Here is a 13750-nt window from a genome sequence, read left to right as displayed (position 1 = left end):
TGTTGATCAGGTCTAAAGAGAAAGGGAACAGCTAATACTTGGTGACCCCCCTTCTAGCAAACCATTGCTCTTTATTAACAAACACATTAGCCCAAATAAGGCACAGGTGCCTTGCTTTTACTTGACAATCAATCTGCCTTTAGATCTCTAACTGATAAGAGGCACAGCCTCCCATTCTGTTAGAGAAATTCTATAGTCTCCCCCAGCTTTTTCCTCTTTATCAGCTCTCATTGAAGTGATTTCTTATACAGAAATGAAATGGCATATTGTATGAAATGATTATATCTTTTTAATTCTTTTGTTCATTTGAACAGTATTTGAGAGGAAGCTAAAACGAGTTCTGATGATGACAGGTGGAAGGTGGTAATTGAGTTAGCAGCAATGCATTCATTTCAAACCACTTGCAGAAATGGAGCACTGCTTAGTTGCATAGGTCTGAAATCCCCAAATAAACACATTTGTTATGAGAAGATGACAGCAGTTCTCCACATTAACAGTGAAAGTATTAAGCCCACAGAAGACATTCTAGTTGTTTTGACAGAGTGGCTTGAGTGCTATGCCACCTCATTAAATCCAGCCACAGTAAAGGAAGAAAAGGTTGATGAGGTCATAGCCCAGGAGTGAGGTCACCAGCTAATCTGACCTCATAGCAACAAAAGAAGTTTGATGACAAGGTGTCCCCAGGGTAGAAGTCAGCATCCCTCTGCCTAAATGAGTCTTTCAGCTCAGAAAAAAAAATTGTTGGCTAGACTCTCTTAGCGTGCCCAGGGTAGCATGTGACTAATAGCACTTTAAAGTCTATTGTGAATGAAATAATGATTAACTGACCTTTCAAATCCTAGAAAGGTTACATTAGCAGCCACTATCAGTGCTTCAGAGCTGAAGCAGTAGAGTGTGAAACTCGAATTCCACCATGAGCTCAGAGAATGATTAAAGTCAGAAGTGATCCATGGCTGCTTATAAATGAAGTCCAAGAGTCCTAATATTATCAATAACATGGGGTAGACAAAATATAATTGTGGGTGGCAAAAAAGATAGTTCGATTTTGCTTTTAGTTTTCTAATGAAAGCAGTTGGGCTCATGAAAATATTAGTTATTAGCTGTAAATTTTGGAAATGAATACTATTTTTAAGAATGTAGGAGACTGTCTTATAAATATTTCAAAGAGCACACTATTAATTCAAGCCAATCAATAATACAGCATACCCCTCTAGTTACCAGTGAGAAGAAATTTATTCACTAGTTTTATTTCTTTCTGAAATCCATATTTAAAGGTTTGGGATTGACTATGTCAACATAAGTTGTCTTCTTTTTATCAAAATATTATTTATTACTCAAACATAAGTTGTCTTCTTTTTATCAAAATATTATTTATTACTCAAACACTTCTAAAGCAGTGTTATGACTCTAATTTGTTGAGTAGAAAAAACGAATATTTACTGACATTTCTTGAAAACTTTCTATAAGCCCACAGGAAAGAATTTGACATCATCACACTGTGTTTTCCTTAACTTGACAGGAAGTCAACTTCAAGTAGACTGACTTGAATCAGGACCTCATTTGGGAAGTATAAGTGTTCAATAAACTGCATTGTTTTTCTATTTGGAAAATACTCAAGTTCAGTGGGTTTATCATCCTGAACTTTACTTTCTGAAAACCTGGCAATCCCATGTGGACTTCTGGTAGAATGAGCAATGCAAAGAGCTGGCTTGGACTTGGCATGTCCTTGTACTTCTGGGGATTGATGGACCTTACAACCACTGTTCTCTCGGGCACACCAACACCGCCAGGCAAATTAGAAGCGTTCCTGTCAGACAAGCCACAGTCACACTCTCGGACAAAGAGGAGCTGGGTTTGGAACCAATTTTTTGTTCTGGAAGAATACACTGGAACTGACCCTTTGTATGTCGGCAAGGTAAGAACTGCCAAAGAAAAAGATAACTTATCAGAATATTGAATATTGACATTGAATAAGAATATGAATTGACAATGAAAGCTCAAATAGTCTAAGGCCTGAGAACAATTTTAACTAGAGGTATGTTACTTGACAGCTAGTTGAAATCTAATTTTTGCTGTGTCAGATACCGATCAGAAAGGAAAGATTTCTCTCCTTGTTCTTGCCTCTGTTCTGAGTGGGAAATACTAGGAATTGGATTTTTGCAGGAAAAGGCTTGGACCCTGTAAGAACCATTCAAGTATTCCCCAGAGGCAGCAGCAGCCTCAGGAATAATAGGATGGGGAAGAAATAAACTGCAAAATGCAAAGGGAGGAGTAGAGGGTTTTTTGGCTTTTTTTTTTTTTTTTTCAAAGCATTTCCACAGGTATTGCCTGAGGCCTAAATTTAATGGAAATAAAAAGAATAAAACATTCTTCATTTCAGAAGATCCTAGCTTGTGCTTCAGGACAGTTGGAGACAATCAATGAATATATTTATAAACTTTATACTCGAATTCCCTTGATTTATCTATCATCATTTCATTTTTAATCCGGGCTTTCTCCTGTGTTTACTTATTTTGGATGTTAATCAGAGACCATTTTGCAAAAGCAACCAAATGAGAGAAAATGGGAAACAAGGAACTAATTAGAAAATAAATAATTCATTCAAATAACAAATACTTGTTTAGCACAGAGGCTAAGAGTGTGGGTTTCAGAGTCAAATATATGTGGGTTCAAAACCCAGCTCTGCCAATTGCTTCCAGAGTGACTTCGGAGAACCACTTAATAAGAGAACCACGAAATAAGAGAACCACGACTTCTCAAGAGCTGTCTACATAAGCTCTTTCCTCAACTCCCACCCACTTCTCAACCCAGTTATCAGACTTCTGCCCTCACTCTGCACTAAAGTTGTCTTTTCAATGCTCCTAAGGACCTCCCCACCACCAGACCCGATGGTTCATTTTATGGAACCACCCAACAGCGGCCTTGGACACTGCTGCCCAGTCCCTGCTTCCTGACTCACATGCTTCTCTCAGCTTCATGACCTTCACAATCCCATTTTTCCTCCTTCCTTCTCAGCCTCTTTGCTGGTCCTCTCCCTCTGCCTGACCCCAACCATTGGTGGTCCTGTAAGCTTTGCCCTGGGTCTCTTCCCTATCCACACTCATTCCCTGGATGGATTCGTCATCCCTATGGTTTTAACCCCCACCCCCAAACCAATGAATTCAAAACCTCCACCTCTGGCTCAGACCACTCGTCTGAGGTTCAGACTTACAAACCCTACCGCTCCACATTTATGACTCAAAGGCGTCCCACGTGTAGCATATCCAGTAAAGAATTCTCTAAGTCCACCCTGTTAGACTCTCTCACCACCATTATTTTTTTCACGGCTCTAATCACAACCTACAATATCTAACTTATTTGTTTGTTTATACGTGTATCATCTGAAGCCCTAGACTAGACTATAAGCTCAGTGAGGACAAGGACACTGCTCCCATTTTATCCCAAGGCCTAACACAGTACCTGTCACACAGGCAGTGTTCAAACAGGTACTTATGAAATGAGTACCTCGTGGTGTAGTAAGGACTAAGTAATAAGTGAACACATGTAAAGAGCTTTAGCAGAGTACCAGGTCCAGAGGAAGATCTTAATCATCGTTACCCTGTAGTAGCTGCAGTCATCGTCACCGTCGCCGTTGTGGTAGCAGCAGCAGCAATAGTGTAGGGAGTCCCTTATGTGAATTAAGCAGCTCAGTAATGCATACTTAATGCATCTGCAAATCTCTTGGCCTCAAAACCTGTGAATTTCCTTTGACTTCTGCCTTTCCTTCTCTTCTTCCTGCATGCACAACCAGTCACCACATTCTGTCAACATCTCCTTGCCAGGTTCTCTCAGATTCACCTCATCCTCTCCAGGCTTTGGGATTACTGTGGTCCCTCTGTTCTTCATGATTAGATTAACTAAGCAGGTGCTGTACGGAGAATCTTCCCATTCCTCCCCCTAGGACTCAGGACATTTACCTCCTTGAAGCACCCTTTCCATCATGTCACTCTTTTGATTAAGAAAGCACTGTAGCTCTCCAGTGCGTATCAGAGCTCTTAGCATACAGTTCAAGGACTTGCAGAAAATGAGTCCTCCTCCCTTATCCAACCCTCCCCTAGGATCTCTCCAATCCTGTCCTGATCTCAGTCAAGCCGGGTCTCCTTACTGGCCCTGACACAACATACCACGTCACTCCCTACCCCAGATGAGTGCCCATGCTACCGTCATGCCAAGGACACACGGCCAGCTCCGCTCTGTTCAATCACATTCAAATCTCTCAGGGGCCCAGCTTAAAAGCCTTTTCCATCATGAATACATCTTCCACCTATTCAGAGTCCAAAGATCTCTAGCAACTTGATATATGTAAATCATTTCTTCCAACTCGACACACGTAGCTACCGCTAAAATAGGTGTATTCAGTCATTGTTTTGTGTATTTGTACAGTTTAGAGCCCTCCTCCCTTCTCCCAAAGATAGAAACTGAGATGCCATCCCTGGCCTTCCCTACATTTCCCTAACACTGAGTACCCAGCACAGAGCTGGACATACAAAAATGCAGAAAGACAAGAGTACCTGACACGTTTCTGGGCTACCACAGTACCACGTGTCAGTCATATTCTCATAAAGCAGATCATTTAATCATCATAAAAATGTTATGAGGTAAGTATAATTCACTACTTTTTGATAATTAGAGTAGGGAACAAGGCTCAGAGAGGTTACGTTCCTTGCCCTAAGTTACACAGAAGGCAACAGGAGATCTGAAACCGAAGCCATGGGCTTTCTTTTACACTGCCCTGCACGAGACCATGACTTTAGACCTAGCAGGGCTAGGTGAGACCAGGAATGTAACCAAGCCCGTCTCCCGAAGGTGGGAGCACACAGCTGTGCAGCGCCCTCTAGGACTCATGACTAGTGCTCACCCCTTCCTAATCACCCCAACCCAGGACACAGGACACCTCCACATCTCCACAGTCATCCTGTCCAACCAACACTCCAGCAAACAATGAAAGTTTTTACCCTGAATTGGGTATGTCACCTCCACGTGAAGAGATAATTTTGTATTCCCCTACCCAGGCACTTTTCCCCTTTACTTTCTTTTGAAAGAGAATCCATCCACCTTTCATTCCCTCTCTCCCAGGGGCATTTCAGCTTGTCACCTTGAGCTCTGGAAGATGTCTGTTTAGAGAGCTGGCCTGAGTATTTGCTTATTTCAGAAAGGAGTGTGGCAACAATTATCAGCTGTAATTGGTATGGCCTTATAAAATCCACACTGGGCTTTCCAGGGACAAGGCAGTGTCGCGTTAAAGCTAGATTATATTGACATATGCAAAGAGGGGGATGCAGAGAGCTTGTGCTTGTGCATGAATCTGTGGTCCCGAGTCATGCTGAGGTTGACAACTACACGGAAGCTGTCTAACCACAAATTGTAAGCACTTGCTGCATTCCTGGAACTATACGAGGCACCACGAAAGAGCAAAAGAAGTGAAAGTCACCCTTGTGTTTAACATTTTTTCATGATCTTCACGTACTTCCCATCATGCACTACTCCTTTGGCTCAAGATCTTACAGACTAAAGAATTGTTAGGTTAAGTAGACTATCCACCTGCCTGTCTAGGATAAGTACATAACCACGTGCTGCCAACTCCACTCCAGAAGCTCCTTACCTTCCTCCAAAGAGCTGGTGCTCAGTCACTGTCAGCTGAATTAAGTATGGATAAATATAAAACACATTTTTATTGCAGTGCCAATTTGCTGAGTGACTTAGAGAAAAGCTGTTAATATCTCTTCTTTTCAATTTTCACAACCAAATGTGTATTCTATGGCTGGTAAACCTAATATTAAATGCACAATACTGTGCTGGTTATTAAGCTAGTGTCTCAGCTCTGTATTCACCTTTCCATACTCCACTTTGTGATGCTGGGGCTGGAACTCCACAAACCACAGTTTCTCCTTTTCCAACCAGTTCCCACTGGGTTCTGAGAGTAGAATGCACTAGAGGGAGAACCAGAGGCAAGAGGAGGGAGAAGGGACTTGTTCCTTTTACCTGCAGCAGTTGATTCCAGTTTCTGGATCCTTTCCACACTCCCAGCCCCAGCCTCATCACACCCGCTGAGAAATATCAGCACCACTGGATGGCACCCCCTTCTCAGAAGTCTGAGTCTCAGTTCCGTGGGAGGTGGGCGCTGGGGGGCACCTCCTCTAAACTCCTGAAGCCCCAGCCTGACGGGGCAGCGCTCCCTTCTCAGAGGTCTCTAGCCCAGTCTCCTCCAAACGCCCAGATTCCAAGAGCCCCAACTTCTGCCCTCTGCTCCCCCAGCCAGAGGGGCACTAGCTGTTTCCTGGAGTTACTATCTCTCCTATGATACCTCAATGTGCCCTTTCTGCCTTTTCCATCCTTCATATTAAATTCTCTCTGCTAAAATGACTGGTGTGGGCTCTGTTCCCTGACTAGATCCTGAACCGATACAATTTCAGGTGACCCTTGAGCAACGTGGGGGTTAGGGGCACCAACCGTCGGCACCCCGGAAAATCCATTTTTAACTTTAAAGTCGGCCCTCTGTCTATATCCACAGTTCCTCCACAATCACCGTTTACTCTGTATCCGTGGTTCTGCATCCACAGATTCATGTGTAGTACTGTTTGCAGCATATACTATTGAAAAAAATCCACATATAAGTGCACCCTCGAGGTTCAAATCCATGTAGTTCAAGGGTCAACTGTATAGTCCCCAGAAACTAGTTCTGTGTGAGCAGATCCTGGCCCTTTTCATAGCTGGTACCCTTCCTGTTCATAGGAGGCCCTCCTTCTCTGTGGATGTCCTCCCCTCCGCTCCCCTCTTTCTTGCACATAAACACACACACACAAAGAAGGTACCTGAAAGGTGCCTGCCAGCTCTTTTAAGGCAAAGGTAATGTGGTTCCACTAAAAGCTTTAACCCTACTACTACACCCTATACCACTCATTCAATAAAATTTTATTGAGCATTTGCTACATGTGAGGACTCACACTAAGATGAAAGCCACACAGTTCCTGACTTCAAGGAACTCAACAGTCTAGAGAGTTCCTCCAATTCTTCTCTCAATACAAAAACAAAGATAACAGATCCAAGGTTCAGCTTAGACTCCACTGACATCAGACAGCCTAGCAGCTCCTGAGGCACCAGAACCTTCTCTACAGCAGCAAAGATTTCTAGCCTCCTGTTACTTATTAAGTACTCTCCATAGGCAGAGCACTTAAACTTGGCCTGTGATGATCACAAGTATGCTTAACTTTCTTAAGGTGCGTAGGACAAAACTTTTTAGATGACAAATAGAACACCTCAAAACAATCCTGGGTATTTTCTTTAACATCAGCTTCTATTCTCTTCTTCCTCTGGATAATCTGCCATGCCCTGAACTAACCTATTTCATTCTAAGTGTAAGTTCTATGCCACATGCCTTAAAACTACACGTATTTATATTTATATTTATATATGTATAGACATATATATGTAAACACACACAAATACATAAATTTTTTAAAAACCCTTAAACCCCTATCCTCCTCCTCCTAATTCCATTCCTCTGCCTGGGAACACAGTTCCAGATGGAATGGATTTTCATTTCTTTGTGGCCAGGTCCAAATAAAATGGCTTTCTACTCTACACAGTAAGAGCTAGGCACCTCTGATTTTTTAACTGCATAAACAGAAGATCTGGATTGCGATAAAAAATAATAATACTGTATATGGAATGAGGAAATGGGAGAACTTTATATTTTAAATAGAATTCTTTAAGTAGAAAAAAATCCACAGCTATTTTTTCGGTCAATTTTATTCTCTTACTTCCCTTCTCTAGGTAAGACACAGCTGAATTCCTCTAGGCAGCAAAATCGCTGCCTGTGTGATTTGGCCGTGAGTCAATTTGAGATCAGCTCAAAACCAGCCACAACCTCCAAACCCATCCTTGTCTGAGGATGTTGTGAATACACTTTCAGGTGTCTTCTTGGTGTCCGTGCCATTTAATCCTCAGACTAACATTGTCCCAGCAAAGCTTCAGGCAGCCTTCTCCAGCTTTTACCATTGGGCTTTGCATAACAAAAAGGCCAACAGGTTGGTTTTTTGCCGTCTCTGCTACACTCCTGAAGGTTTGAAGGGAGTACAGAGGAGCTGGGCATGTTAATACCCTTCTCTCTATGCACGTATATCATCATGGTAATTGGCCCCATTTATAGCTTTCCTATTATGGGAAAGACACTGTACTAGGTGCTTTACATACATCAATGAGCCCAACAAACCTTCACAGTAAGAATTAACATTGCCCTCTACATTTATAATATGAGGAACTTGAGAGTTATAGCGTTAAATAATTTGTCAAGGGCACTCAATTTATAACTGATACAGACAGTGTTCAGGCCAGATATACTTGCCTCTCTGGCCTAACCCTAACGCTGGCTGTTTTATAAACTGTATCTCATGAACTTCATCACTGAGCTATGCAAAGCGCTAACCACCCCAGCAACAACAGAGCTGGTGGTAGCTGACTAAATGTAACTAATTTTCTGTTGCCCCCTTAGAGAAGGACTATTATAAGATAGCACAAAATTCCAGGGTTCTTGCCATCTATATACATTGTCTATAATTAGGGATGCAGGAGTTCATTTCTAGGCTTAATATGAAGATAGTGCCCCTGGACTCATTTCGAGAGTCGTTACAAAGTAATTTGGGAGAACTATAGTTGGATGGATAAAAGCATGTCCCTAACAGAACCTTCCACATATAGATTTGAGTGATTCAGTTATGAGGCCAAGAACTGGTCCCACCAAAAGGAGAGATACACTGATACAAAGGATAATAACCAGCAGTAAAATTCCATTTTGATGCCTGAAACATAAACAAGCATAGTCTTACTGAGTGAAACTATGGAATTCAGAAAATTTCAAGAGCCCCTGGAAGTCATTTTGTATTTCCAGTACGGGAGCCACTGGTCTATTTATTAGCTATTTCATCAGCTTCTCAGCCAACTTGAATTGTCATAAAGTTTTTGAAATTCCAAAACTTAATTTATATCAACACTTATAAAATTTTTAAATGTTTAGCTTGTCCTTTTAAAAAAAAATTAAATGGAAAGGCTGGATTCCTTCTTATTAGACTTGCTCCTATTGTACACGTTAGGACCTTCACTTTCCAGAACTCCTGTTTTCTATACTGCTCAGGGAGAGGAACTTTAAAAACAGTACTAAGTTAAGGATACTGAATGGGATGTGGAGAAAATTTACTGATTCATCAACTTATATTTGCTCTTTGATGTTCAATGCATATTACTTCTCTGTAGACATTTTAAACATGAGTGAAAAAAAGTCTTTCTGTTTGAAAGGAAATCATAAATTTAGACCATACTGAAAAATCTATTTATTTTTGACACCTGTTCATATGTCGGTGCTTTTTTTCCTCAGCTTCATTCAGACATGGACAGGGGGGACGGATCCATCAAATACATCCTCTCTGGAGAAGGTGCAGGCATCGTGTTTACCATCGACGACACCACTGGAGACATCCACGCCATTCAGAGGCTTGACCGAGAGGAAAGGGCCCAGTACACTTTAAGGGCTCAAGCCCTGGACAGGCAGACGGGCAGGCCAATGGAGCCAGAGTCAGAGTTCATCATTAAAATCCAAGACATCAACGACAATGAGCCCAAGTTCCTGGATGGACCTTATGTCGCCACTGTGCCAGAAATGTCACCAGTGGGTAAGGTGGAGATTCACTGATTCTCACAAACAGCAGTTCTACTATAGAAGATCATCCTGTCTAAACGTGGAGAAGGACAGAATGTGCAGAACAGTTCACAAATCATAAAACTCTACCAAGCTACTTAGACAATGAAGTCAGCCATAGTATAAAATAGTAGTAATACTAAGCCTAGTATTGTTATTCAGTTCCGGTTCTTAAAAAGCAAAATAAAATATAGATGATAGATAATATTTGATTCATAAGGGAGAAGCATTTTGGTATTATCAAAAAGAGGAATGAAGGGCCCAAAGACTGTGTTGTCCTTACGAGTTACTAAGAATTTAAAACACAAGTAACTCCCATCCCCACTGAAGTACTTCTGTACTAAGTACTTACAACTTAGTACTAAGTACTTACTACTTAGTACTTCTGTACTAAGCAGTTATGGAAACCTGACCTAGAAAGAGGCCCTCCCAAGGAAGCAGACATAACATTTGCAAATGCTTTAAAACTGCCCATTCAGGATTGCATTCAGCCTTTAGCAATTCAACTTGAATAGGTTTCCACCATCTCTCTCCCTCAGGAACTTCTGTTATCCAGGTGACAGCCACAGATGCTGATGACCCAACCTATGGCAACAGTGCCCGGGTAATGTACAGCATCCTCCAGGGCCAGCCATATTTTTCTGTGGACTCCAAAACAGGTATGTGATGTAATACTTGAGTCAGAGGTGTTGATTTTATTCTCTAATAATTTGTAACTGCTATTTATGACAGACCCAACTCTCCTTTGCAAGAACTCTCCAGGGGGTATATGAACTAGAGAGGACTGTTATAAGCTTTGGGATTAAGAGACCAAGCTAGCACTGCCCTGGTGGGCAAGAGCAGCACAGTGCATAGACAGTGGATAAAGTCTGACTGGAGAGGCCCAAAGAACTGCCTACACAAAAGCATGCCTCCTCACTAACCTGCAAAAAATCCCATGGTGGTGTTTATTCCCAGGGAGTAAGGTCTTTTATAGTGCCAAGAAGATCTAAGAGGACTGGCATATTAACCTGGGCTTGCTACAGAGCTAGAATAATTGATTTTGAAACTAGGATGGACCTTAGGGGAATCATCCAGTCCATCACTCTTCACTTAAAGGATAAGGACATTGGGAACGGAGGCCTAACAAAGTACTTCTGGTTGTAGAGGTGGCCCCCTGACGTGTGGTCTGATGTCCTTCCCACCGAGCCACCCCGCACTAAGCAGAGAGCAAGGCCAGAATGAATGGATGAATGTGATGAGGGGCGAGAGAGCACAGAGCATGGAATGTGGCCCCCCAAAAAGGAGGTGCTAAGTGGGACACTCTAACAGGGAGGACAGCATAGAGAACTGGGTGGGTAAGGAGGTAAGGAGCAATGTGCTAGAAAAGAACATGTCAACAATCAACAAATCAATTTGGCTTTGGGATTTTTGTTTTGTTTTGTTTTCAGTTTTACCCAAGAGCTTTGACTACAGAATTTATGTTTTATCTATGAAGGACTCCCTTTAATACTTTCAAGTTGGGCAGAGCAATTATGATGATTATTATCTTGCACTTGTGCCAGACTTTCTCCCTTTTAAAATACATTCATAAATATTACCATATTTGAGCCTCCCAATAATCTTGCGAACTAGTGAAATATATGGAAGTGTTGTTATTCCCATTTCACATACCGGAAAATTGAGGACCGAAGAGTAATTAACACAAAACTTGAGTAAAGAAACTTACAGCCACAGAGGTAAAGTCAATGACAAACACTCAAAGTCATCCCTTTACAGAAAATAGAAAAAACACATTTCTATTAGCAACCTGGTATAATTTTTTTCCAGAAGTCCTCAGGGGAACCAGGCATTTGGAAAACTGTATCATAAAAGTAGAAAGTGAGGGAGTATACATTAGTAGGAGGAAAGAAAAAAGGTTGCAGTTAGGGACTTCCATAAAACAGTAACTTTAACCATTCTACAGATGGAGGGAGGGAGAGTGAGGGGGTGCCCACAGGGAGGAAATATACAAACAGGAAGAGGGTAATGTGTCCTTTACATCCCAAGAGGAACCTTACATTATTTTGACAGCCCCCAGGGGGCATCTATAGTGTTAAGGTCAAAAATACATGAAAAGATCATTATTGCCATGCCCACAGGCCATTTAAAAAAAGAAAATGCTAGATATTTCACTTTCGAATGTTGCTACTATAATGCAATATATATACATTATAGGAGTAAAATGGGGACAGGTTTGTGGTTCCCAGTTCCTTCCCTTGGCATGCAAAAGGTCTACTTAGCCAAGGGTCATGTTGTAAACTTGCAGTAAACAAGCCTTTAATCTTTGCCTAGAGAGCACAGAAGTCAACTTTTCTAAGTGGAAGGGTTCAAAGGAAGATAAAACGTTACCACACATCCTTGGCAGGATCAAAACAACACGTTTCACAGGATTCTGACTTAAACACCTCTTCCTAACTGAAACCATATCATCACACGGCAGTGCAGCTACCTACTGTCTGGGGGAGATCATCCTGTATGTGTGTTAAAAATAAACAACTCACAGAGCATCTTTCGTGTCTTAGCTCACGGAATGCACTGAAGCACAGAGGTAAGCAGAACCTAACAAAACAGAATGAACATAAAACAAAAGGAAAAGCAAATCTGAATTCCAACCCTGCTTACAATTACTGCGGAGGCAGAAGAAAGCAGACTAGGAATGAGTTGCCTAAAGAAGAGTCATTCACACTACAAGGGCTCTAGGGGCTGAATGAAGCAAGAAAGAGCTAAAGGAAAATTATCTAAAATCACAGATTTGCAGGCATATGAGGCTTTGTTTTCCAGACCCGAAGCCCGTTTTGTCTGGTGAGACAGAGCAGCCTGAAACTGTCTCAGACTGCCAATCCCCCAGTCCGGAGAAGCAATGCTGCCACCTCCTGTTCTTTCTCAGTAATGTTGCCAAAGGAAATCGGCCCGCGAAGCTCTGCCAGCTGGAATAGTTACTTATTCACCCTTTGTTTAAGCACAGCATTTTTTTGACACTGGGATTCTGACCTCAAATTTAATAAACATGATTCTGACCTCAAATTTAATAAAACATGTGACTTGCATCTCAATTCTAGCCATTAACAACGCCCAAGGAGAAGTCTAGAACCCAATCTTTAAAATGGAACTTGTGGTTTTGTTTTTAAAAACAAAGTCATTTCTATCCTGCAGGTGTAATTAGGACAGCACTCATGAACATGGACCGAGAAGCCAAAGAATACTATGAAGTGATTATCCAAGCCAAGGACATGGGAGGGCAGCTTGGCGGATTAGCTGGGACCACAACGGTCAACATCACCCTCTCAGATGTCAATGATAACCCACCCCGCTTTCCCCAGAGTGAGTACCTAACCAGTGAGAGTACAGGTCTCAAGCCAGAGGGATGCAGCTGTGACAGAGGTGAAAGAGAAAGACCTGAGTTCCTCTTTGAGTTCAATTATTCATGGATTCCTTTCTGACATTTATCATGCAATTCTCACATAACTATTTCCCTTCTAGATACCAACTTCCCATAGCACTAAACCAGTGTTTAAACTTTTTTTCTTGATTGCCATGTCCTGACCACTCCCCATGAAATTAAATATGAAGCAGTAAGATTTTGGGGGGTAGGGCTGAACTTTAGAGAGCCACAGACCATTGTAATATATAATAAATATCTAAGATTTTTTCACCTCTCCCCAACAAGAATCGATTTTTGCCCCCATTGCCCTTGTTGAGAATGCATGCAGGGAAACTGGGCCAAAGCTGGAGATGAACATAGTGACCCATCTGACCACCTTAACCAATCAATTCACAAGCAGGTACCAAGCACGTGCTTTGTAAGGGCCCTGGGCATGAGGGGCACAATATGCTTGAAACCCAGTCTCTGCCCCTGTGAAGCTTAAAGTCCACTTGGGGAGTACACACTCGATATTCATCAAAAGTTAACCAGGAAGCAGCATTTGCTGTGCCACTTGGTTGGTGTAGAGTGAAGCCTTCACAAGAAACCAAGATGAGTAAAGGCTTAATAAGGATGAG

General features: G+C 41.9%; 1 protein-coding gene across 1 annotated transcript in view; it reads left to right on the top strand.

The window, feature by feature from the left end:
• CDH20 (cadherin 20) overlaps window positions 1-13750 on the top strand; it is a 209747-nt gene that overhangs the window by 147746 nt on the left and 48251 nt on the right. Inside the window, exons 2-5 of the mRNA XM_059039373.2 lie at window positions 1520-1915; window positions 9410-9704; window positions 10270-10389; window positions 12905-13072. Coding sequence (XP_058895356.1) covers window positions 1670-1915; window positions 9410-9704; window positions 10270-10389; window positions 12905-13072 — 829 coding nt within the window. The 5' untranslated portion in view covers window positions 1520-1669. The remainder of the gene's footprint in view (window positions 1-1519; window positions 1916-9409; window positions 9705-10269; window positions 10390-12904; window positions 13073-13750) is intronic.

This window comes from Kogia breviceps, chromosome 15, assembly GCF_026419965.1.
Source record: "Kogia breviceps isolate mKogBre1 chromosome 15, mKogBre1 haplotype 1, whole genome shotgun sequence".
NCBI classification, from domain to species: domain Eukaryota; kingdom Metazoa; phylum Chordata; class Mammalia; order Artiodactyla; family Physeteridae; genus Kogia; species Kogia breviceps.
This window is presented reverse-complemented; position numbering and strand designations above follow the sequence as displayed.